The sequence below is a fragment of the Kogia breviceps genome, chromosome X (assembly GCF_026419965.1).
Source record: "Kogia breviceps isolate mKogBre1 chromosome X, mKogBre1 haplotype 1, whole genome shotgun sequence".
Lineage (NCBI taxonomy): Eukaryota > Metazoa > Chordata > Mammalia > Artiodactyla > Physeteridae > Kogia > Kogia breviceps.
In genome coordinates, this window is record NC_081330.1 from 106,557,052 (window position 1) to 106,583,369 (window position 26,318).

The window sequence follows — 26,318 nt, forward strand, 5'->3', positions numbered from 1 at the left end:
CTAAAGAAGGGAGCAGACAATCAGGGCCTCCCTTAGAAATGAAGTGGACTTGAGGATGAGATTAGAGCCCATTGGGTAACTATTCCCACAGCTCTTCAGATGTATTTCTTGATTGATGAACCCACACATGGGTAGTGAGTTAGCTAGTTCAGAAACTATGGACTTGCTAGGTCCTGTTTCAGTTCTAGCTCCTCCCGAAAGCAATCCACCTGTGAAACACCCAGAGATTTTACTTAGGATCCAGATTTCAAGGAAAAAAATGTGCCCAAACATCCCGAATCAGAATACAGAATAAGATGTTCCATCTATACAATATGGTAAATAGTGCCCACATGCAGTGGTGGTCTGGATTCTTCAATACTTTATCAGGGTTTTGAAGAGAACCTGAGACTTTATATAATGTAAGTTATTCATTGAATAATGCAAATTAATGCATACTTTGTTGACATTTTGTTTAACACAAAGAAAAATAATGTATCAAGTTGTGATTATTTCTTAAGATCTAACTAGAATTGTATTGGTTAATAGAAGAAAGATCAATCAAATTTATTATTTAATAATTTAGAATGTTTCAGTGGTCATCTTCTTTCTGGATTTGAGAGGTTTTTATTTTATGCTGGCCTGTGCTGAAAAACAATGGATTCTTTGAATGTACGGCATTTTATTTCTGTCAGTCTGTCTATCTGTCTATCTCCTTTCCTCCCTCCCTCCTTTGATCTATTCCATAGGTGGATGGTGACTGAGTTTTGGACCATCTATAATATTATAACATATACTTATGAGTTAAGTAATTGTTTTATACTTGTACAGTGTTCATGCTACCTTATCACTTTGGTGATAAGCTGACAAGTCACAAAATCTTTGTTTCCTCTCATTTAATGTAGGTACAATTACAACTATAAATACAATCTTTCCCCAGGATGCTACAAATGCAAAGATTATCCTCAGCACAGTATAAACACTCTTCCAAATACATGGTTAAATATGCTGTGCAATATAATAAACTATGCCTTGTATATGTATTTTTAAATGACCATTAAGTATTAACCAGTACTGAAACAACAGTATTTAAGTAAACCTGAAGTTAAACAAATAAAACACTTTCATCCTTTTTGTTACCATTTCCCTTGATCTTTATCTATTATTATTATTTAATTTTTGGTCTTATCATGATTCTCTTTGCAGGATGAAGTGGACACTATTTAAATTCACTCTGTTTGTGTTAGGATGTTCATATGCATGCATTGTATGTCTTCATGTGTGGACGTGTGTGTGTGTGTTTGTAAATCATTTCAGAGCAATGTCTTAGGTTTGGCTATGCGTCTGGTTCTCTAGAAAGTAAAATTAGTTCAAAGGAACCTACCTCTCCCCACAAATGAAAGAACGTGAGTGCCTCTATTCAGCTTTTGTTCTCTCCCTAGCAAGGAAGTGTTCTCCTTTTATTAACATACGTAAAACTTTGTATTAAACTCTTACAATTTCTACTTAGTCCTGAGTATGTCTCCTTCACTTTCCTGTTGTCTTGCATCTCCCTTCTAGCTAATAATAATATCAAATATGTACCCAACAATGGATGCAGTGATCGGCAAATATAGAGACAAACTTAGAATAAAATGTAGCATCTTATTAAGATCTACAAAGGCCTTCGTGGTCGTAGTTTCCCCTGCCCTAATGTCCCACCACACTCCACCTTGCTCACTTTGTTCTTGCTACACTTGCCTCCTTGCTGTGCTCCTACCTTACTAGAAATACTCATGTCTTTGGACTGTTAAACTTGTTATTACCCACCTGGAAAACCTTTCCTCTCTGTATTCATATGGCTCCCTCCTTCAGTGCTTTTAAGTCTCTTGTCAAGTGATACTTCCAAGGACAGGGCATTTTTATTCACTGTCTGGTCCCTTTCTATCCTTTTTATTTTATTTAATACTTTTATTATATTCAAAGAGTTTCTGTAACATATAGATACTTTTTTAAATAATGAAAAAAAATAGAAATCTGCATACTGAGCTACTAAACTTAAGAAATGGACTATTGGTAAAACCACTGATGTACTTTGTTGCCCCTCTCAAATTCCGTTCCCTCCCCTCTATATGCACTCTCACCATCATCTCCAGGCACATCTTCTGTTTGTCTCTTCTCAGTGCCATTCCCTGCTCTTCCTATGAAAACTACACTTCCTAGGATCCTTTTTTAAAACTGTCTACCTGCTTAGTTCAGCCAGTGGGAGGCACTTGGAGGATACTGAAGGTGAGAAGAGGAGAGAAGATAGAATATTCTCTTCCCCTCTCAGTGTTACAGGGTGCCTCTCCATCAGTGGCTGAGAATGAATCCTCCAACGTTCTAGCCCTCTCTGGAAACAGCATACCTCAGGGACCCTGCATCCCCAAAGGGAATCCCCCTGTGAATTCAGCTCCTGCTGGGTGGTTCCAGTTATTGGTTTCTTGTAACACCATCTCACACCTCTTCCCTTTGTCCCTCTAAGCTTGGAGATGGTAGTGTCTTCCATTGCTAATCTATTGATTGCCCACCATCCCTGTGTAAATCCTCATTGCTCCAACATTTTTATATCTAATTCTCAATCTTAAATTTTTTTATTGCATTATCTGGAAGGATCTCCCCCCCACCATAACTTAATTTTTCTTCACTGCCATTTATTTCTATTAGTCATTATAGTCTTTTGATTTGTTTGTTAATTTTCTGACTCACCAATTAGATTTTAAGCATCATGAAAGCCAAGGCTTTGCTATTTTAATTTTTACTTCTTGCTTCCCTGGTGCTCAGAGCACTGAATAAATATTGGCTGAATGAAGGAATAATAAATGACTTCAATTAATTCTCCCCGAAGTATCTATATCCCCATTTTTATAAATGAGGTCTAAGATTCTAAAATGTTAAGTAATTTGCCAAAGCTAGTGAGTGGAGAGCCAATTCCAAAGCACAGGTTTACTGAACTGCAGAATCAGACTTGCTAATTGTCATGCTACACAGCCTCCTTCTGTACAAACAGAATGGAGGAGCCATTCTGATAGATGTTCATGAAAAACATGTTGATCTTTTTCTAATAAAAAGTAACCCTAATATCTTCATCGACTCTTTCTATACTTATCTTTCTCTCCTGACATATATTCATCATCTGGATAAAATTGAGCTGATTCATATCACCTCTGACAAGCTTCTAATAAATGTTCATTGTGTCCCAGCCACTGCCACAAGGAAAACAAGCACCGTTTTCCAGAATGTATATGTTCAAGTTCAGTTAAACCATACTCTGTACATTTTATAATCTATCCAACATACCTCCTTGTCTCTACCCATAGACCCGTCTCCTTCCAACTCTTTGCTTCATCATAACTAAATACTCCTTTACTTCAGTACTATTCATGAGATCCCTCTTTGTTTTTATTAATAATTATCTAGCATTCAGATGTATCTAGTTAGCAGAGAAACACATTATTTATATGAAAGAAAGCAGTGAGGTTTAAAGTACCACAGAGATCTTTTGATATCCTTCAGCTTGAAATCAGAAGTGCTCACATTAAAGAAGCCCTCTTAAAATAAATTTGGGCATGAACTGCCAAATAAATATAAGCACATTGAGTAAAATTCTCAGTATCCCTTTCTAACACTTTCTAGAAATATATTTTCCATTTGAAAACCCTACTTAACGTGCAAAATACTTTCCTATATTCTTCTCATTTAGTTTAGAAGGAATTGGTATATAGAAGTGAAACTCATAGACTGTCTGATAAAAATGTGGTTTAAAAAATGCCATTGGATATAGTGATTTGAGCTAGTATTTTGCACTGTGATTTTATCTATTTAGGAAAATTCTCAGCCATTATCTCTTCAAATTTGGCTTCTGTCCCATGTCTCTCTCTGTGATTCTGGGATACAGTTATGTTCATTTTACTGTTTTTTTCTATGTCTCTTATTCTCTCATCTTTATTTTCCATCTGTTTGTCTCTCCATGCTTCATTCCAGATATATACGTATATGCATGTATACATATATATAAATACACACACATACACACACACATATATATGTTTCCGGCCTATCTTCAGGTTTACTAATTCTCTGTTTAGCTTTGTCTAATCTGCATTTAAACCTATTCATTGTGTTATTACTTTTCACTTATTGCATGTTTCAGTTCTACAATTTCTTTTTTATTCTTCTTAAAACACTTAAAATCATTTTTATGGTTTCCAGTTTTCTGCCAAAATTCTCAACCTTGAACATGGTCAGTATAGCTACTTAAGTCACATAATCTGTGTGAGTGTGTATAAAATAGAAAATAATGTATAGTAATAAATAGTATATATTATACACATATATACATTTTAGATTTAAAATTGTGTATATATATATATATATATATATATATATATACACACACATTGTACTTTCCCATATATATATATATTTCATTCCCTAATTTTATATATAGTTGGAATGAATATATGTATGTACATATACATATGTGTGTGTGTGTGTGTGTGTGTATATATATATATATATATATATATATATATATGTTAGAGAAAGTACATTGTTTGTTGGTGGCTTTGACTTTGAAACAAGATGATCTTGGTCTAAAATCCTGGCTGTGACACTTACTAGATGTTTGACTATGAACAAATTAGTTGGCCTTCTTTTATAAGCCTCTATTTCCTCAAATGTAAATGGAATAAAAATGCCTATCTCACAGGTTTACTGTAAGAATTAAGAATGATGTGTGTGATCATTATTAGAGTTTCTGACACTAAACACACACAAATTGTATTTCTTTTAGTAAAATACAACATGAACTGATGTAATATAAAATATCACCTGCTGTAGATAATGATACTATTTTCCCCAAAGGCAAACGATAATACAGAAAGAGAGTAGTCTTCAAAGTCAAATATACATGAACTCTACTTGGTTTCTCCAACTACCATCTGTGTTACCTTGGGCAAGTTACTCAGCCTCTCTGTTACTCCATTTCCTCACCTTAAAAAACATGAATTAAACAGTGCAAATCTTGCAAGGCTGATAGGAGGATTCGATGTAATATATGCATAGTTTCTGTCAAAATATCAGGCATGTAATAGGAATTTATCTTCAACAACATAATCATATTCTAATCTGTATATTCACGTTTTCACACTTTGTTAATATTTGTAGTTATTAGTATGATTGGGTTTGCTGGCAGCTTAGGAAAACAAATGACAAAGTTTTAAATGGTTAAATGATTCTCTTTTTTTCCCTTTCGATAAAGTTTTGGACACTTTGCCACCCATGCGCTATCAGGAGACCATGAGTACCATCCTCATGTGGATCCAGCAGTCAGAAACCAAACTCTCTGTACCTCAGGTTACTGTCACTGAATATGAGATCATGGAGCAGAGACTCGGGGAGTTACAGGTTTGTGACTATTTAAATGTCTTAAACAATACAGTACAGATCTCATCTATCAAGCAATCACATTGGTATAACCTTAATATAATACTAGAATTAAAATAATCGTGGCAAGTATGACAGTTTACCAGCTGAGAAAATGAAGATTTAGAATTTAAAATTGTAATATTTTATGCATTTGTGCCTTCTCTCCATAAGATAAAAATTCCATCTTTGAAAACAATGATATGGTCTACTCATGAAGTATATTCTTTCTTGCTTAGTGTATATTTTCAGAAACATGGATTTTGATTATTATAGAAGCTCTGGTATTATTCCTACCCTTTGCTTGCTGATTTAGAGCTCATCTCACATTTCCAAAAAGAAAGTGGTAAAATTAATATAGTTATAAAATTAGTTTTAATTTAAACCCTTTTTGATGTAATATTGTAATTAGTTTTTGAGCTCTATTCACTGTATTTTAATAGTCTTATATCAGGAAATAAAATACTAATATGGGAAATTAAAGAAATAATTTGTATGAGATTTTAGAACACTTTCCCTGCTAGTTCTGAAAAGCCTCTGTTGTATATCTAATCACATTTTATTTTGTAAGACATTCAAGTGTATTCAGTCCTTGTATTTAAGAGCTGAGATAATATGTCCACATTTTGAGAATTAAATTAAGAAAAAAAGTTAAAAATTTAACTTTGTTATATCAAGAGTTCTTTTTTGGGAATTAAACATTATTTCCTAAAAAAGTAATTTTAGAAGAATTTCTTCAAAGAAATCTTTATTTAAACATTTCCCAGTATATATTGTCCTATTTAAACTATTTCCTCTACTATAATACTAAATAACCTATAACTGTTTAATCTTTTTTCCCCTTTATGTTGTTGTTTGTAATACCTGGAATAGTTCCAAAATTTACTTTGAAGAATATGTGACTTAATAAAACTATAAATGTAAAAACATAAGAGTACAAAGGTATAGCAATTAGGGGAGTGGGTTAAGTATAAAAGATACGGTATGCAGATGAATGGAACAGAGTATTTCCATTGATAAAACAGTGATGGAGGGAAAATTATTTATAAATATTGAGAAGGTGAATTATTAACTAACTGAAAAAAATGAAGTTAGAACCTGTGTCAAATGTTACACCAAAACAAACTACCACATAGATTAAAATGTCAAAAATATTTTAATCATAAATTTTGGAGAAATTTTTAATAAAACTTTAAAAACATGATGGGGAAGCACAAAAATCAATGGAAGTGATCACAAACATTGTGAAAATACCAGAGCCAATTTTAAAGAAAAATGAGATAAGGAAAACATTTGTCTGAGTAAGTAGTTAATAAGGTAGTCACCAGAAAGAGACATAAATGCCCATTAATCCTCTGAAAAATTGTAGCTCAAATTGTAAAGGATGTAGTACAGATTTACAAAATGAGATATTTTTCTGTACTAAAGTACAAAAAGAAATCTAAAAAAATAAATAAATGAATATAACAAAACAGAAACAGTCACATATAGAGAACAAACTAGTGGTTGCCAGTGGGCAGAGAGGTGGAGGAGGGGCAAAATGGGGGTATGGGATTATGAGATACAAACTACTATGTGTAAAATAAGTAAGATACAAGAATATCTTGTACAGTGCAAGGAATATAGCCAGTGTTTTATAATAGCTTTAAGTGGAGTATCATCTATTAAAACATTGACATACTATGTTGTACACCTGAAACTAATATTTTAACTCAACTATACTTTAATTAACAAAACAAATTGTAAGGATGTAGTACAAATTTACAAAATGAGATACTATTTTTTACATACTAAATTGCAAAAAAAACAGGGGCTTCCCTGGTGGCGCAGTGGTTGAGAGTCTTTCTGCCGATGCAGGGGACACAGGTTCGTGCCCTGGTCCAGGAAGATCCCACATGCCACGGAGCAGCTGGGACCATGAGCTATGGCTGCTGAGCCTGTGCATCCAGAGCCTGTGCTCTGCAATGGGAGAGGCCACAACAGTGAGAGGCCCACGTACCGTGAAAAAAAAAAAAAAAGAAAAAAAAAAAAGAAACCCCAAAGATATAGTAAGTGCAGGTCTGGCAGCAATGAACTACATCTCACTTATTGGTGGGAATGTAAATTGAATGTAAGTTTTGCTGAGGAAAACTTTTCAGATATAGATACATAGAGATATAGATAAATAGATCATAAACATAACTTAAAACACTGGAAAACTTTAATTTATACAGCTAATAATGGGAAATGGTTAAATGAACTGCAGAAATGATTAAAATCTGTTTTTGAAAAATACTTAATGACATAGGAGAAGGCTTACAATAAATTGCTTAGCTCAAAATGTAGTTCTAGCATAGAAGGAACTTTCCTCAACATAATAAAGCCCATATATGACAAACCCACAGCCAACATCATCCTCAGTGGGGAAAAAGTGAAACCATTTCCACTAAGATGAGGAAAAAAAGACAAGGTTGACCACTCTCACCACTATTATTCAACATAGTTTTGGAAGTTCTAGCCAAAACAATCAGAGAAGGAAAAGAAATAAAAGGAATCCAAATCGAAAAACAAGAAGTAAAACTGTCACTGTTTGCAGATGACATGACACTATACATAGAGAATCCTAAAGATGCTACCAGACAACTACTAGAGCTAATCAATGAATTTGGTAAAGTAGCAGGATACAAAATTAATGCACAGAAATCTCTGGCATTCTTATACACTAATGATGAAAAATCTGAAAGTGAAATTAAGAAAACACTCACATTTGCCATTGCAACAAAAAGAATAAAATATCTAGGAATAAACCTACCTAAGGAGACAGAAGACCTGTATGCAGAAAACTGGAAGACACTGATGAAAGAAATTAAAGATGATACAAATAGATGGAGAGATACACCATGTTCTTGGATTGGAAGAATCAACATTGTGAAAATGACTCTACTACCCCAAGCAATCTACAGATTCAGTGCAATCCCTATCAAACTACCACTGGCATTTTTCACAGAACTAGAACAAAAAATTTCACAATTTGTATGGAAACACAAAAGACCCTGAATAACCAAAGCAATCTTGAGAAAGAAAAACGGAGCTGGAGGAATCAGGCTCCCTGACTTCAGATTATACTACAAGGCTATAGTAACCAAGATGGTATGGTACTGGCACAAGGACAGAAATATAGATCAATGGAAGTGGATAGAAAGCCCAGAGATAAACTCACACACATATGGTCACCTTCTCTTTGATAAAGGAGGCAAGAATCTACAGTGGAGAAAAGACAGCCTCTTCAATAAGTGGTGCTGGGAAAACTGGACAGCTACATGTAAAAGAATGAAATTAGAACACTCCCTAACACCATACACAAAAATAAACTCAAAATGGATTAAAGACCTAAATGTAAGGCCAGACACTATCAAACTCTTAGAGGAAAACTGAGACAGAATACTCTGTGACATAAATCACAGCAAGATCCTTTTTTAACCCACCTCCTAGAGAAGTGGAAATAAAAGCAAAAATAAACAAATGGGACCTAATGAAACTTAAAAGCTTTTGCACAGCAAAGGAAACCATAAACAAGACCAAAAGACAACCCTCACAACGGGAGAAAATATTTGCAAATGAAGCAATGGGCAAAGGATTAATCTCCAAAATTTACAAGCACCTCATGCAGCTTAATATCAAAAAAACAAACAACCCATTCCAAAAATGGGCAGAAGACCTAAATAGACATTTCTCCAAAGAAGGTATACAGATTGCCAACAAACACATGAAAGATGCTCAACATCATTAATCATTAGGGAAATGCAAATCACAACTACAATGATATATCATCTCACACTGGTCAGAATGGCCATCATCAAAAAATCTACAAACAATAAATGCTGCAGAGGACATGGAGAAAAGAGAACCCTCTGTCACTATTGTTTGGAATGTAAATTGTTACAGCCACTATGGAGACCAGTATGGAAGTTCCTTAAAAAACTACAAATGGAACTACCATACGACCCCACAATCCCACTATTGGGCATATACCCTGAGAAAACCATAATTCATGCAGAGTCATGTACCACAATGTTCATTGCAGCTCTATTTACAATAGCCAGGACATGGAAGCAACCGAAGTGTCCATCAACAGATGAATGGATAAAGACGATGTGGCACATATATACAATGGAATATTACTCAGCCATAAAAAGAAACGAAATTGAGTTATTTGTAGTGAGCTGGATGGCCCTAGAGTCTGTCATACAGAGTGAAGTAAGTCAGAAAGAGGAAAAACAAACTGTATGCTAGCACATGTGTATGGAATCTATAAAAAAAAATGGTCATGAAGAACCTAGCGGCAAGACGGGAATAAAGACACAGACCTACTAGAGAATGGACTTGAGGATACTGGTAGGGGGAAGGTTAAGCTGGTACAAAGTGAGAGAGTGGCATGGACATACATACACTACCAAACGTAAAATATCTAGTGGGAAGCAGCCGCATAGCACAGGGAGATCAGCTCGGGGCTTTGTGACCACCTAGTAGGGTGGGATAGGGACTGTGGCAGAGAGGGAGACGCAAGAGGGAAGAGATATGGGGACATATGTATATGTATAACTGATTCACTTTATTATAAAACGGAAACTAACACACCATTCTAAAGCAATTATACTCCAATAAAGATGTTAAAAAAATGTAGTTCTGTGCATACTAGATATTGTGTAAATAATCAAGGGTAACAGTTTAATAAAGGAAAATAAAAATTTAAAGTAGCATATCACAAAATAAACATAAGATATGCAACCAGCAAATTATGTTTGACACATAATTATACATATGTGAGTGTAAAATATGATCAGCTATTCAGGGTTTAGTTTTACACAGAAAAAACGAAGTTTATGTAAAAAGTAATAGTTGTATATAACGGGTATTTTTTTCAATTTTTTATCTTCAGTGTTTTTAGTTTATAACCAGAAAGTAACATTTAAATAAATACTGAGTAGGTGAAACCTAAAGATATGCATCCTATTATAAGGGGTGGAATAGATTATACAGTAGAAATGTAAAATCAAGTTTGTAAATTCTCCCCAAAATTCCCTAGGATTTCACTGTGATACTACAAAACAGAGCAATGTCTTTTGAAAAATAAAAAACATTCATTAATTGGCATTAGTAAACCATCCATCTGGTAACTTATTCAGGGCTTTGTTATCACATCTATCAATCTGATTTAGTTATATTTTTATCTATGAAGGTTAGAAGTTATCTTACTTAAAGGCTCAGTATAATTGAGTTAAACTCCATTAATTGAATCATAAATGCAGTTATTAATATACAGAAAATATAATAAAATTAGGTGTGCTAAAGCTCTTTGGTTCAGTAATATATAGTTTTGTATATATTTGGCATTGTTCATAAGACTAGGCATAGATTTTTATATAAAATATTATTAAATATTGTGTAAACTACTCTTATTAAAAGTAGAATTTAAATGACTATTTTATAACTGATGTTACATCATTTATTTTTGGATGTTTGAATCATGTAGCTTTCATTTTAAGTAATTTGATTTATCTGAAACTAGTCAATGAAATTGAACAGTGAAACTCGTTAGTATTCATCAATTAGTATAAATGCACTTTCTTCTTTTTAATTTTGAGGCTTTACAAAGCTCTCTACAAGAACAACAAAATGGCCTAAACTATCTCAGCACCACTGTGAAAGAGATGTCAAGGAAAGTGCCCTCTAATATTAGCAGGAAATATCAGTCAGAATTTGAAGAGATTGAGGGCCGATGGAAGAAACTCTGTGCCCAGCTGGTCGAACATTGCCAAAAGCTAGAGGAGCAAATGGCTAAACTCCGAAAACTTCAGGTAATTCAAGATTTTACTTTCTATATTCATTTTTTTCTTTACTTGTCTGTTTCCTAATGATGAAGTATAAAATTTAAAGACATTTAACCTCCATAGTCCCTCAAAGTCAGTGATAAGGTCAAAAGACACAAATCTGTCTCAAAGGAGTATAGTTTGCCTATTGATTTTTTTTTTTTTTTTTTTTCGGTATGCGGGCCTCTCACTGCTGTGGCCTCTCCCGTTGCGGAGCACAGGCTCCGGACGCGCAGGCCTAGCGGCCATGGCTCACGGGCTTAGTTGCTCCGTGGCACGTGGGATCTTCCCGGACCAGGGCACGAACCTGTGTCTCCTGCATCGGCAGGGGGATTCTCAACCACTGCGCCACCAGGGAAGCCCTGCCTATCGATTTTAAGAAAACTTTAATTAAGAGTTCTGCTTCTTAGATTTTCTTTAGAATTAGTTTTTTTTTTCACCAATACCAGTAGGACTTAAACATGTTTTTAGCTCAGTAATTTTCGGAGCCCATCTTTTCTTTAGTCTGGTTGTCCTCTAAATAGAGGTAACATTTAGATTATGAATAGATAAGAAGTTATCTACCATGTAATATAGTCATATCATCAGTATATTTCACTTGTAATTTTATGTATAAGTTTGACCCCATCACCTTCCACCAACCAACTTCTACTGACTTAATTTGTTTGGATAGTGCCACCTGATCACCCAAGCATTAGTAAACCAACAATTACACTGTAGTCTAAAGTTTAAAACATTTGGTGATGCAGGTAATATCTCTCTTATGTGGTAAATTATTGTGAAAAATGTTAATGCTGGGAAGAATCTTGAAAGCATCGTGGCGTGATGGAAAAGCATTAAAATAAGACACCTTGGATCTAAATCCTAGTCCAGCCACTTAGTTGTTTTTTTCTTACCTTTCACAAACCAAAAGACCTAGAAGTTTCAAATCATTCTTTAAAGCACAACATCCACATTTATGTGTATCTGTATATGAACATATGTGTACATGCATATACATGCATACACATATATACATAAAAACACATTTTTATCAGTACCAGTGGCAAAAGAGGGTACAGTTACTTGGTCCTTGCCATCAAGGAGCCCATGTTCTGGTGAAGGAGAAAGGTGAGTGTATTTGTTTCCTATTGCTGCTGTAATAAGTTGCTGCAAATTTAATGGCTTGAAGCAGCACACATTTATTATGTTACAGTTCTGGGGGTCAGAAGTTCAGTGTCGGTCTCAGTGAGCTAAAATCAAGGTACAGGCAGGGCTGTGTCCTTTCTGGAGGCTTTAGGAGCAAATTTGTTTCCTTGTCGTTTTTAGTTTTTGGAAACTACATTCCTTGGCTCATGTTTCCATCTTCTATCTTTAAAGCCAGTAGTATAACACCTTCCAATTTCTCTCTTACACTGCTGCCTCCGTCTTAATAGGGACCCTTGTGGTTATATTGTGTCCATCTGGATAACCCAGGATCATCTCCCCATCTCAAAGTCCTTAACTTAATCGCATCTGCAAATTCTTTCTTGCCATATGAGGCACCATATTCACAGGTTCCAGTGATGGGGGCCTGAACATCTTGGAGGGTCATTATTTAACCTACCACAGTAGGTAAATTAAACAGTGCAATAAACGTTATGATAGTGGAAAGAGAAGAAAAGCAACATAAACTGAGAAAAGGGGTTATGAAATGTTCTTGGAGCATGGTTTATCTGACTATACCTTGAATAAGTAGAGTTTAGGCACCTAATAAAAGAGGAAGAAAGAGTTCCTGACAAAATGGAGCAGTATGTTCAATTAACTGGAAGTAGTTCGATATTGGGGAGACAAAAGATATGTTTGGAGATTAATAAAATATGTGATTGGAGAAGTGGTAGATCATGAACCGGTTGGTCACAGTGCTTTGGAATATGAATTACAATCTAATGGTGATGGGATTAAAAATAATGATAAGGTGGAACTGTTACTTTAAGAGGGGAAAGATAAGATAATATCTGTGTTTTTAAAACATCACTTTGAGAAGAGGAAGGAGAAGAGAATTATATTGGCACCACTGTGGAGAATGGATTAGAGTGGGGTAAGACTGAAGCAGATACCAAAAAGAGCTAATGCAGTAATCAAGGAGCCAATAATAAGATCTAAACTAGGACAGTGGTGGTGTGAAGACTAGGCTCAAAAGATGTCAGCCAGGGCTTCCCTGGTGGCGCAGTGGTTGAGAATCCGCCTGCCGATGCAGGAGACACGGGTTCGTGCCCTGGTCCGGGAAGATCCCACATGCCGCGGAGCAACTAAGCCCGTGAGCCATGGCCGCTGAGCCTGTGCGTCCGGAGCCTGTGCTCCGCAACGGGAGAGGCCACAACAGTGAGAGGCCCGCATACCGCAAAAAAAAAAAAAAAAGATGTCAGCCAGATAATAATGTTGAAGTTTTTAGATTTAGTCAAATGCTTTTAAAGTCATTATTATTTATCATATCGAAGAGGAAAATTTCTGAGAAGCACACATTTTCATTAGAAATTTAATTAAGAAGGGAGAAAGTAGCACATCTGGACAGCATAGTTGAATTGTAGGTAAATAAAAGAGTTTGAAAAATCATACACTTGAAAAGTAGCCCTCAAAAAGCAGCAGGACAAGCAGACATTATGTGAGTAAATAATGGCATGTACTTGGCTATTTACAAATGATAAAAGATGACATTTTCCACCTGATCATTACTTCACCATGGTCAGGCAAATGCGAAATGAAAAGCAAATTTTTTCTCTCTTTAAAGATGACAAAATCTTGTTCTGAAAGTTCTCAACTGGAGGGGCTATGTAAACTGTCAACTGTAGAAAACAGTTTTTGGAAGTTGAGGTTTAAGGAGGCTGTAAAGACACCATTACATTGAGTTTACTGTTCGTAGTTTGTTTACAAAGGCACATTGTTAGTATTATCATGAGTTGTTTTGTAACTTAAAATTTCTCTAGAGGGGGATATGATTTAATGTTCTCAAGAGCGACATCATAAAACCACATTTGGTAGTAATTTTTTATTTTTAACAATAACAGACTTCATACACCAGTGCTCATACAATAGGCCATAAAAATGCAGTCTTAGAGAAAATATTCTTTTCCTAAAGAGCTACTTACAGACATCCTTCAAACATGGGAATTGTTCCTGGGCTTGTGTTCAAACATATCACCGTGATGAATTGTGTTAAGATAAATCAGCACCCCAATAATGCCTTAAAATGGGTCTCTGATTTCAGAATCACATAAAAACCCTGAAGAAATGGATGGCCGAAGTTGATGTTTTCTTGAAAGAGGAATGGCCTGCCCTTGGGGATTCAGAAATTCTTAAAAAACAGCTGAAGCAGTGCAGGGTAAGATTTTTATATGACACTTTTCATATGAAGACTTTTATGTGGAAAATATTATTTAGTTATATTGGTGATTCTGAACCAGGGGCAGTTTTGTCCCTCTGAGGGACATTTAGCAATGTCTGGAGGCGTTTTCATTTGTCGTAACTTGGGGCAGGGTAGACGCTACTGGCGTCTAGTGGGTAGAGGCCAGGGATGCATCTAAATATCCTACAGTGCACAGGACAGCACCCCACAGCAAAGAATTACCCAGCCCGAAATGACAGTAGTGCCAAGGTTGAGAAACTGGGCTAAATAAGAGAGAAATAGACAAAATATTGCCTGTTACTCAACACTCACTTCACAGTATTATTTTGATATAGCATGCAGTTTAATTTAAAGGTAAAGAATTTTTTGAGCTCTTTGTTATATCTTATTACAGGTTATCAGTCACACTATGTTTTTCTTACCATGTATGTTGCACTGTAGTATAAGACAACGTGTATTTTGAAATAATATTGATTATACAAATGTCATGCAGTGGGAGGAGAACAGTCTAGCTCTTTGAAGAACTTTCTTTGGGAATAAAAGCTAAAAAAGTAAATCCATTTAAAAAATAACCTTCACACCATCTTGCTATGAACAATTGTTGCAATATCCTGTGTTTGAAAACCAAAATTCCTTCAAAAATAATAATGTATAAAACTCATCATTTTTGCACAGTTTTCTCACACGAAGTATTAAGCTTATTTACTTTTGTAACTAATATAAGTAGACTACAGATATATAATTCCCTACTTCATTCATGCCATAAAAACCACTGAACATTTTTTTGCAACATATATTTCAGATTTTAAAGGGCAAAATTCATGTGTAGTGTCATGATTCCTAACTATATGTTTCCTACCTATGTTGCATTTCTAATAGGTTGTGGTAATTTTTTCAGCTAACTTAAATTGAATTATTTCCTTAGCTTTTAGTCAGTGATATTCAGACAATTCAGCCCAGTCTAAACAGTGTCAATGAAGGTGGACAGAAAATAAAGAATGAAGCGGAGCCAGAGTTTGCTTCTAGACTGGAGACAGAGCTCAGAGAACTCAACACTCAGTGGGATCACATGTGCCGACAGGTATGTTCGATCTCTGACTGTGGCTTGCTTCTTTTTAATTATGATTTCTTAATGTCTCCCTTCACCATTGCCCTTTTAAGAAGTTTAGTCTCTATGTTGTTGCTTTAAAGCACAGTTAATTAAAACTAGTCTTTGTTTAGCATATAAATTATTTTCATAATAGATATTTTAAATAGTATATTCATCTTATTGGGGTCCTAAAATGACCTTATTGCATGTAGCTGTCATTCTGAACAGTAAGGCCCTTTTCTTAGGCATTATTTTTATTGAATCTTTTCTCCAATGCATAACTTTATACGAGTAGTTGGATCAATAAAAGATACTTTATACTTCTATACTTGGTACAGAAATAAAATGAATGAGTAATGCATATGTATGTACAAATATGATAAGTATTTTTCACTTTTGATTGTTAAGATTGACAAGTTTGGCTTCTTCAGTACATCCCTTTCAATAAATGGATTAAGATTGGGAAACAGTTAAGAATAGCTCAGTAGAAAACGTATAAAATAACTGTACATTCACATCTGAGTTCCTCATTTTTATACAGCAGAGTGTTTTATAGATATTTATTTCCAATTTTAAGATTAAATTATGGAAGAGAAAATATTACATACATATGTAGTGTACATCAAATACTTCTTGTTCAAAAGATGAAATTTTGACCTAATGCAATGACTGCTTTTCAGTACACTAATACCTTTTTTGAAGTTAATGAGAGGTTTCATTTTACCTGTATTAGAGGCAGTCGGTCTTTCGTTATTTCTGAGTAACCTTTGAAAGTTGAAAAGAAATCATGCCAAAAGGCAAAAACTAAAATTGAAAAAGAAAGGAATTTGGACAAGTAAAAGTCAAAGCAAGTCACCCAGCTAATACCATCACTGACAAATGCTCAACAGTTCTATTAACTCACAGATGAGATAGCCGTGGTTCAGCTAGCTTGCATTCTTCTCCTGCAGTAAGCTGGTTCTAGGAGGGATGTTCGGGAAAAAATATTACTTAGAGAATAGATTATATCATTGATGTTCTCCTGGAAGGCCGGTATGAAAGGTATTTGTTTGTTGAATGCATTTAATGGATGAATAGAAGGGACAACACCAGTTTATTTAGCGCAAGGGACAGGACAACAGGAAAAAATTTTTTATGAGAAAATGGGCGGGAAATAAGAGTCATTAATTTTCTTTTAAGTCACAGTGAGGATTTACTATTCATGTCAGGTACGATGGGAAGCTATTAGACCTTTAGGTATAGAAGTGACATCGTGCAAAGTGGTTGTTTAAAAGTTTGCTATATAATCCTGTTATACGAAGAATAGACCAAAGGGGCACAAGTGGAAGCATGTAGGAATCCCAGTTATCCAGGTAGGAAATAATAGTGGCAAAGAAGAGCGGGGTTGTTAGTGGAGACTGAGAGACATGAAGAAATTTGAAACGTATAATCCTCTTACGACATCGTGTTTGGTTAACTGTCCAAACCTCTCCCAATAATTTTCCAAGTTCTTCCGTAGAGATAGAGCTTGTTTGAACTCTTGTTGCTCTGTCTCATTACTGTTTATTGTTTTTATGTGTATTTTCCCATTATACAGTAATTAACATGAAGAGGGGGGCTGTGTTATTCTAGGCAAACTGGACCAAAGTGCTTGTGTGAGTCAAACTTTATAGAAACTCTATCCTCCCTGGCCATCTTCAGCAAGCTTATCTCACTCAATGTGGTCACTTATTTTTCTTGTTTCTTCTAACCAATTAGGCAAGTTCTTCCTTTGTTACGTTTTTCATCAGGGCTTTCACACTCACATCCACCCTTGATCATTATTCTTATCCTAAGTATACATTTCGTTTCTTGATTTTATGTTTTATCAGACCCCATTAGAAATGGCAGTGCTTGCTGAAGGAGAATGCTTGCAGAAAGTCCAGGGTGATGGGGAGGGAGGGATGAAAGCATATTCAGTTTTCTGTTTTGAGCAACAGTGTTGGCTGCTGTGCCTTTAAAGAAGGAAAGACTGTGAGCTAAGGGAGGAACCAAATTGACTAGCTTAATAGAATGATCAGTACTTCTATTTTGGTCATGTTTATTTTGGACAAGTAGACAGTCAAAATGCATCTGGAATTCAATGGGGTACTTAAATTGAGCGCATAAACTATGTACACAAAAATAAAGATAACATCTATGTAAGATAACTCCTATCTCACAATGAAAAGATTTGTCAGACCCACTTCCCCAAAATATTTGGCCAAATTGGATAAAATAAAAACTCTGATGGATGGAGAAGACTTTCTTGTGGATGGAGAGGCAAACAATGTGTCAGAGCAAGAGCTCTGGAACCACATTGCCTGGGTTTAGATCTTGCCTCCACCATAAACTACCTGTGTGATCCTGGAAAAGTTGTTTAATCTCTCTGTGCTTCAGTTTCCCAGTCTTTACAATGTGATGATATTACTGCCTGCTTTATAAGAATTTTAAAATAATAATTAAATGAATTTGTGTTTGTAAGGTATATAGATCAGTATCTAGCACAGAATAACCCCTTGTTAAATAAAATAAATGGATATGAAATAGACATAAACCTACATATATAAAATTATAAAGCATTTATAATTTCTAAATAAATAATGTATGATTATATATTTTAATTATTAGTGGCTATAAATTTATACTAGATAGTTATCAAGAACCACTGGATTTAGAAACCAGGTGGATGTCATTCTGGCACCCTGCAGATCATTGTCTTTCCAAGTCAATACATCTTTTGGGTGCAGTCATCCACAGACTCCTGGGTCGCTCTGCCTCATTCCTTGAGATTTTTAACCGCTGACTCACTGTCACTCCTGTCATAATTCTTGGTGATTTCAGTACCTTCTTAGATGGTTCTTCCAGTTCCTGAGCCCTCAGTTCCTTGATAACCGCTCCAGTGATTTTTGTCTTCCTCCCTGCCTCAGCCACTTACTCCCAGCTTCATAACCTAGACATCGTCACTAACAGTAACTTCTTTATAATTTCAACCTTAAGCATCACACCCCGCAGCCTCCAGCACACAGACAATACAACCACTGTGGAACCTGTATGGAGATTCCTCAGATAATTAAAAATAGAGCTGCCTTATGATCCAGCAATCCCACTTCTGGGTATATTTACAAAGGAAATGAAATCAGGATCTCAAAGAGATATCTGCAATCCCAAATTCATTGCAACATTATTCACAATAGCCAAGATAAGGAGACAACCGAAGCTTTGGTCAGGGATAAACAGATGCAGAAGATGTGGCATACACACACACGAGTATTATTCAGCTGTGAGAAAGAAGGAAAGCCTGCAATTTGCAACAACCTGGATTAAACTTGAGGGTATTATACTAGGTCAAATAAGTCAGAGAAAAACAAATACTGTATGATCTCAGTTATATATGGAATCTAAAAAAGCCAAACTCAAAAGAGTAGAATGGGGACTGCCAGGGCTTGCAGAGTGGGGGAAATGGAGAGATTCTGGTCAAGTGGTACAAATTTCTGGTTTATGATGAGGAAGTTCTTGGGATCTGATTTACAGTATGGTAACTACAGCTGACAGTTCTATATTCTATACTTGACAGTTGGTGGGGTAGTAGATCTTTAATGTTTTCACAATAAAAAGAAAAATGGTAATTATGTGTAATGATGAAGGCATTGACTAATCCTATTGCGGGAATCATTTCACAATATATATGTATACTTTAAACAGTGTTTTATGTCAATTGTATCTTAATAAAAGTGGGGGGAAAAGGAAGTGGCATGGGGAGGGGCAGTGCTGAATGTTAGATTTACAAATTCTAGAACAGGAAACATGAAGAACTTTCTATTTTATCAAGAGGTTGATACAATATAATCTGCTGAAGCTGGCGGTGGATTGGTAAATTTAAGGCTAGAAGATTGACATCACTAATGTGATAAAGGTGAGGGAGAAATTGTGATTTTAACCTCAGTGTTTTCACAGAAATCCTTCTAAAATACGAAACCACAAAAAAAATTCATCTGTCTCTGATCAGTTGTAGAGCTGTGGAATGTTAAATTTGGAAAAGACCTTGGAAATCTTCTGGTCCAGTTGTTAGGTTAGTTAAGAAGCAGAGATAAAGAGAAATGAAGTGATGTTTCCAGGTTCACTTAGCTTGTTAATGACTGAGTACAGGTATCCAGATTCCAAAGCTGGTGTTCTTTCCAATGCACTCATGCTGTCACCTCAAAATGAATTCCTTTTCTTTTCTTTCTTTCCTTTTAAAATAATCACTCCTGATCCTTTTCATCTGGTTTAGTTTTATAGCATGCAATATTTTTTTTACTACAAGTCTTTGCCTAAGTTCCGTTAGTCACTCTAATATTCACTTTACCAACTACCTCAAAAGATTATAGCAGAGTATCTAAGTAGAAATTTAACAGCTTGTTTACTTGGGCTTATTATAGGCTCATTGACTATGCAAAATAATCTTTATACCTTAACTAGTGTAATTGTTAGATACATGCTTCTAGCTGTGTCAGCATGAAACATACATTTACATTTCAACAGATGAAGCACTACATTCTCCTAGGAGAGTAAAGAAATTAGTTTTAATTTAACTACATTAGGCTTAGGGTGGTTGTAAAGTGTAAGGAAAATTAATATGATGATTCTGTACATATTTAGTATTTGGTAAAGTACCATGAAAACTTCATCATACTAAAATTATGCTTTATATATTAAGACTTTACAATTACAACTCTGTTATTTAAAAGATATAACTCTACTTAATCCCAGAGAGAAGAATAACATCATTTGATTAGAGTTATTTTTAAAAATTAATTAATTTATCTATTTTTGGCTGTGTTGGGTCTTCGTTGCTGCGTGCGGGCTTTCTCTAGTTGCAGGAAGTGGGGGCTACTCTTCGTTGTGGTGTGCAGGCTTCTTATTGCGGTGGCTTCTCTTGTTGCAGAGCACTGGCTCTAGGCATGTGGGCTTCAGTAGTTGTGGCACATGGGCTCAGTAGTTGTGGCTCACGGGCTCTAGAGCGCAAGCTTAGTAGTTGTGGCGCACAGGCTTAGTTGCTCCGCAGCATGTGGGATCTTCCCAGACCAGGGCTCGAACCTGTGTCCCCTGCATTGGCAGGCAGATTCCTAGCCACTGCACCACCAGGGAACTCCCTAGAGTTATTTTGTAAGGTAAAAGAGAAGCACTATATATAATCATTCTAATACTGAATTGAGATTTTTCCCTCAGTGTGTTACAGCACGGTACTTTATAACAAGCTATTAACATGCCCGATTTTCTGTTAGGTGTTTTAAGTTTTGCTATCTTTCTGGTTAATAAGTAATAAATTCTGTTATAAAGTTAGTATTTCAGAAATGTATGAGGCTTTACAAGGCACAAGTCTCCTGTCACACATGCTCTTTTTCAACTTGTTTTTTTAATTTAAAATTAAATACTGGATAACTTGCACTTCAGTATAGATGTATTGGTGCTATGTGGTGTCCTATTCTGTGTGTGTACATGTGTATCCCACTATTTATTTAACTAGCTCTCCATAAAAGGACATTGGGGTTTGTTTCCAATACATTGCTGTCTCCAAAGCTGAATTGAATACTCTACATACAACTTTGTATACTTTGTTTTGTATGATTCATTCTTTAAAGTGGAAGAGTAGACTCAGATTTATGAACATTAAGAAATTTAATGCATTTTGCCAATTTACTGTCTAAAAGGTTGTACTATGTCAGATATTTCCCTCAACGGGTATAAAAACTTTTCTTTTCCCACATCCCTGCTCAAACTGGGCATTTTTGCTAGTTTTCTCCAGTCTCATATTTGAAAACATACTAATTTAATTTAATTTGCTGTTATTTAACTATAAATGATACTGAGCATCTTTTCACATATGTATGGCCTCATTTTAATTTTGTGAATTACATGGCTATGTCTTTTATCCATTTTCTATTTTTTCTTTCTTTTTTATGAGAGTTTTCCGTAGGTATATGATTGTTAAGTTCCTAGGATATTTGAACTTGTAAAACAGCATCAAAGACCACAAAGAATTTCTACTTCTATTGTGTGCCAATAAATTTACTTTTCCAACTGAAACAATGATTTTCTTTATTCTCCATTTGCAGAAATGCATTACCATACACAACAGCTAAATTATGGTCTTAGCAGAATCTGTTCATTATGCCAAGTAAATGCCTGTATCTCATTTTGACACTTATGTGAAATTAAGTGTATCCAATTGCTATGAGTTACTGTTCTCATTCATGTAAGGTTTTTACTTCTTGCTTCATCTTTTCTAAGCTTTCTATTATTTACAGATTCCTCAGTAAAAATATAATGGTAATGTTTTGTGACTTTCAGTATTCATGCTTTACTTCTTGGTTTGTTTTATGGAAGGTGTATGCCAGAAAGGAGGCCTTAAAGGGAGGTTTGGATAAAACTGTAAGCCTTCAGAAAGATTTATCAGAGATGCATGAATGGATGACACAAGCTGAAGAAGAATACCTAGAGAGAGATTTTGAATATAAAACCCCAGATGAATTACAGACAGCAGTTGAAGAGATGAAGGTAAAAGAAACCAAATAAAACAAATTGTGATTCTGCACAGTCGGCTCTTTTCTTGGTTTAATAGTAGACGTTGCTTTTTGATTGATTTTGCTTCAAGTTTGATATACATTGTGTAGAATGTTTAAACTTTTTATTTATTAAGTCTATGCATTGTGGTCACAACATAAATACTGACAATCACAGTTTGGAGCATTTTCCCCTTGAAATTATGTACTATTAAGAGGTTGGAATCAGCTACTCACATTAAGTGTTTCTAGCTGATGCAAATTCAAACTGGAAATATGTCAAAGTGTTATTGAAATGACAGTTGGAAATGTCAACAGGCTGTGTTAATTTGGTGGTTTAAAGGGTTTCTTAGAATTTGGGAGTACTAAATATTTTAGCTGATGGTCTTTAATATGGATAAAAGGACTGTGCTTACATGAACTTCTCTTGAAACGATAGGATAAAAAATATAACATTGATTTAGGACCAAGGAAACTGGTATGTAGCAAGGACTGAGAGGTGAAGCTTGGTAATTGAATCTACACAACTGCGTTTTGGGATGGCCCCGGACAACTCAGTAGTCAGTGTAATCCTCTATTTTTTCATCTGTAAATCATCTCATTTTATAACTTGAAAGTATCAACTGAGGATTGAAACTTAAATGTAAGTAAATTGCCTAGCTCAGAGTGAGCACTCAATGATTTGCAGCTATAGTGATAATTATTATCTTCATGTACTAGCAATAACACATTATTTAACCACATTTGCCTAGGTGAAATATTAATACGTATTTGTTTGGTTTGAGGCCTCATGATGCAGCAAAATCATTTTGGAGCCAGACACTTGGGTTTAAAACCTGCTTTGGCCCCTTGCCAACTGTGTAAACTTGGGCAAGTTGCATAAACCCAGTGAGCTTTCATTCCCTCATTTGTGAACTGGATATCAAAATACCTGATTTTCAGAATTATTTGAAGGGTGAAACATAAAAGCCCTAATGTAATACACAAAATAGATGCCCCAAACTAGTTAATTATTATTACCATTAATATTATTGTTGTAAGAAATTAATTATATGTACTTTATTATATATTTTATATGATTATTCAATGAATATTGCAATTAATAGTAGAATGTGCTCACATGAAAACTCAGATGCTTAAATATCAAAGGTATCATATGGCTTTAGTCACATATAGAAAGTAAAATTAAAACATATAAGGAAGACTGTATTTGGATAAACAGTAATAGTGTGTTTGAGTATTAAAAACTACAGAATCATTGTAATCTAACAATACCATACATCATGCATTTATCAAGAAATATTGTATACTTACTAAGTGCCAAACACCCTTCTAGACACAGAATACAATAGTGTGCAATACATAAAAGCTACCTGACTTCTTGGAATTTGCATTCTAGTTGGGGTGGGGGGTAGGCAATGAATGGATAAATTTAAAAATTCATTTGAGATCATGATGATTTCCAAAAAAATAAACCAGGATTGTGAAATAAATAATAACTAGAGTTCATGTGGGAGTTGGAGGTGGTGAGATGCCGTTTTAGAAAGGGTTGATTTGTAAGGAATTATATTTAATCTGAGATATGAATCATAAGAAAAAGCCAACCTTAAAAATGTTTTATGGGGCACATTCCATTCAGAGGGAAGAGCTCCTGCAAAGACCCTAAGGCTAATTGGGAAGAGAAAGAGGCCCACCTGCCTGAAGAGAGTAAAACAGGATAAATGACCTGAGATGATTTGGAGGGGCTGAGTAGATATCTACTAACACAGGAGCTTTGTAGGATATGGAGGGGTTTTCATTCTTAGTGAAATGGGAAAGCCATTGGAAGGACTATAGTGATTTTAAGTTTGACTGTGGGGAGGTCCCCATTAAGGAAATTGTATCATTATAGAGTGTGAGAGCTGGAGGGTACTTTGGAAGGAAACTAGTCTACACTTCTCTGTGCGGATCAGAAGACGGAAATTCCCAGATAGGTCAAATAATTTACTCATAGTCACCGGCTTTATCTGTGGTAGAATCAAGAATATATTTCCCTCTATCCCTATCCCATTCTAAGCTGTTCTAAGCTATGATATGCCATTCCATTCCGTTCTGTGAAGCATGTGCCACCCCACTTGCCTTTCCCCTCACGTCTCAATTCCCTCATGGCTTTTCTCACCATTTCTTCTAATGCTGCATAGCCACTGCTTCAGATTCGTAAGGAGATAATCAGCAGTCAGCTTATGTTCAGCTGTTCTGTGTTTCCTGGTTCTTTTGTTTGGATCTGGCCCTCTCCCCTCATTCCTTGAACACTTTGCTTATCTGGCTAACCACTCAGTTAGATCCCTTTTCCTTTTCCAGTACTGGAGAGTAGACTCTCAATTTTTTTAAAAAAGTTATGCACAATCCCTGAAATGAGTGGCCCAGCCAATCAGTTCACACTGATTTGCATGTTTAAATAACAGATTTAGCTACAAAACTGGTGCATATGGGGGTAATATTGAAAAGAGGAAAAGCTCAGGCAGCCTGTGTCCACAGCAGCAAAGGGAGTTGGCATTTCTTGTGTTTTCTGTCTGCCAGTCAAGGTAATCTTTCAGTCTGTTTCCCTACCTAGAGGGTAGTGGTAGTACCTTGTCCAGGCTTCCCCCTGTGCTCCTGTTGAGAGCAAATTTTTATTCACTGTCAGAAGAGACTGATAGACCTACTTTGGCATTTCTCCTTGATTTAGTCAGATAAAAAGTAGACTTTCTGTTTCTTTACTTTTCTCTCCTGTGTTTTACTTGAAAATGATAATGCTGTTTTTGACTTCTTTTTTCTCTGTAAACAAAACTTTTCTATTAACGTAAAAGAGCCAAGGGGAGTGTTTCATTAGCAACATCTGATTCCAAGATTCTTTTGAAGGTCTGAAGTGACTCTATGCTGAAATTTATATTAAACCCTTTAAAAAAAAAACTCTGGAATTTCAGTTTTTGACGGTTTTCTTTCTTTCTTTTTAAATTTTTTACAATATGGTAACTCTAGTCCTAGTGTTTACTAGGAATTACATACATGTATTTGATATTCTCGTTCTGTGGGGGGCAGGCTAGAGCAATGCCAATGGAGGGAGGGTCAGAATCACCTGGAAGACTGTTAAAACACCAGAGTTCTGGGCCCAACCCTAGGATTTCTGATTCAGTAAGTCTGAGGTGGAGCCTGAGATTTTTCATTTCTAAAAAGTTTCCAGGTCATGCCAAGGAATAAGTTCCAAGGTGGTTCCAAGGAACCACATTTTGACAACCACTGGTTCGAGGTATTGGCAATGAAAAGTGTCTGAGCTTATGATGGTTAGCTTCCTAGAAATATATGGAAAAAAAAGCCACCACTTCTGACGAGGATTATGTCTAAACTATACCAGTCATTTAGTTTTCTACCTTTCCCTGCAGTAGAGAAATTGGTCATGATCTCTTTTTCTCTCACCATTCTTCTCTGAACGTTTCCCAATTTCTAAGCCTGATTTGTTTGTTTGTTTGTTTTTGTTTTTGCGGTACGCGGGCCTCTCACTGTTGTGGCCTCTCCCGTTGCGGAGCGCAGGCTCCGGACGCGCAGGCTCAGCGGCCGTGGCTCACGGGCCCAGCCGCTCCGCGGCACGTGGGATCCTCCCGGACCGGCGCACGAACCCGTGTCCCCTGCATCGGCAGGCGGACTCTCAACCACTCCGCCACCAGGGAAGCCCCTAAGCCTGATTTTAAAAAAGAATTTATGAAAGCCTAAATATCAGGGGGAAATGTTTCTCATTCTGCATTTTTGATTGTTTCATGGGTTGTTTGTAATTTGCATAAAATGCAATTTCATTCACTGGAACCCCTACATCATGTTCCTTCTTCGTCTCACAGAGGATTTGAGATGGACTTAACAGAAGCTATGTGAAAGAAAAGATGTAACTCCCAGGATGATTTAGTTAAACTCTCTGAACCTCGGTTCTCAGATGTGTAATATAGAGAAAACAAAAACTCATTTCACAAGGTTTCGTTAAAGATCCAATGAGGTAGTACATACGACGTGTCTGTCATAGCACACAGTAGCACATACTA

General features: G+C 35.7%; 1 protein-coding gene across 17 annotated transcripts in view; it reads left to right on the forward strand.

The window, feature by feature from the left end:
- Positions 1-26,318, forward strand: part of DMD (dystrophin) — a 2,551,447-nt gene that overhangs the window by 1,162,933 nt on the left and 1,362,196 nt on the right. For all 17 annotated transcript variants that reach the window (XM_067023689.1, XM_067023685.1, XM_067023692.1 and 14 more), the window contains 5 exons: positions 5,261-5,406; positions 11,049-11,261; positions 14,500-14,613; positions 15,563-15,718; positions 22,094-22,264. In XM_067023689.1, coding sequence (XP_066879790.1) covers positions 5,261-5,406; positions 11,049-11,261; positions 14,500-14,613; positions 15,563-15,718; positions 22,094-22,264 — 800 coding nt within the window. The remainder of the gene's footprint in view (positions 1-5,260; positions 5,407-11,048; positions 11,262-14,499; positions 14,614-15,562; positions 15,719-22,093; positions 22,265-26,318) is intronic.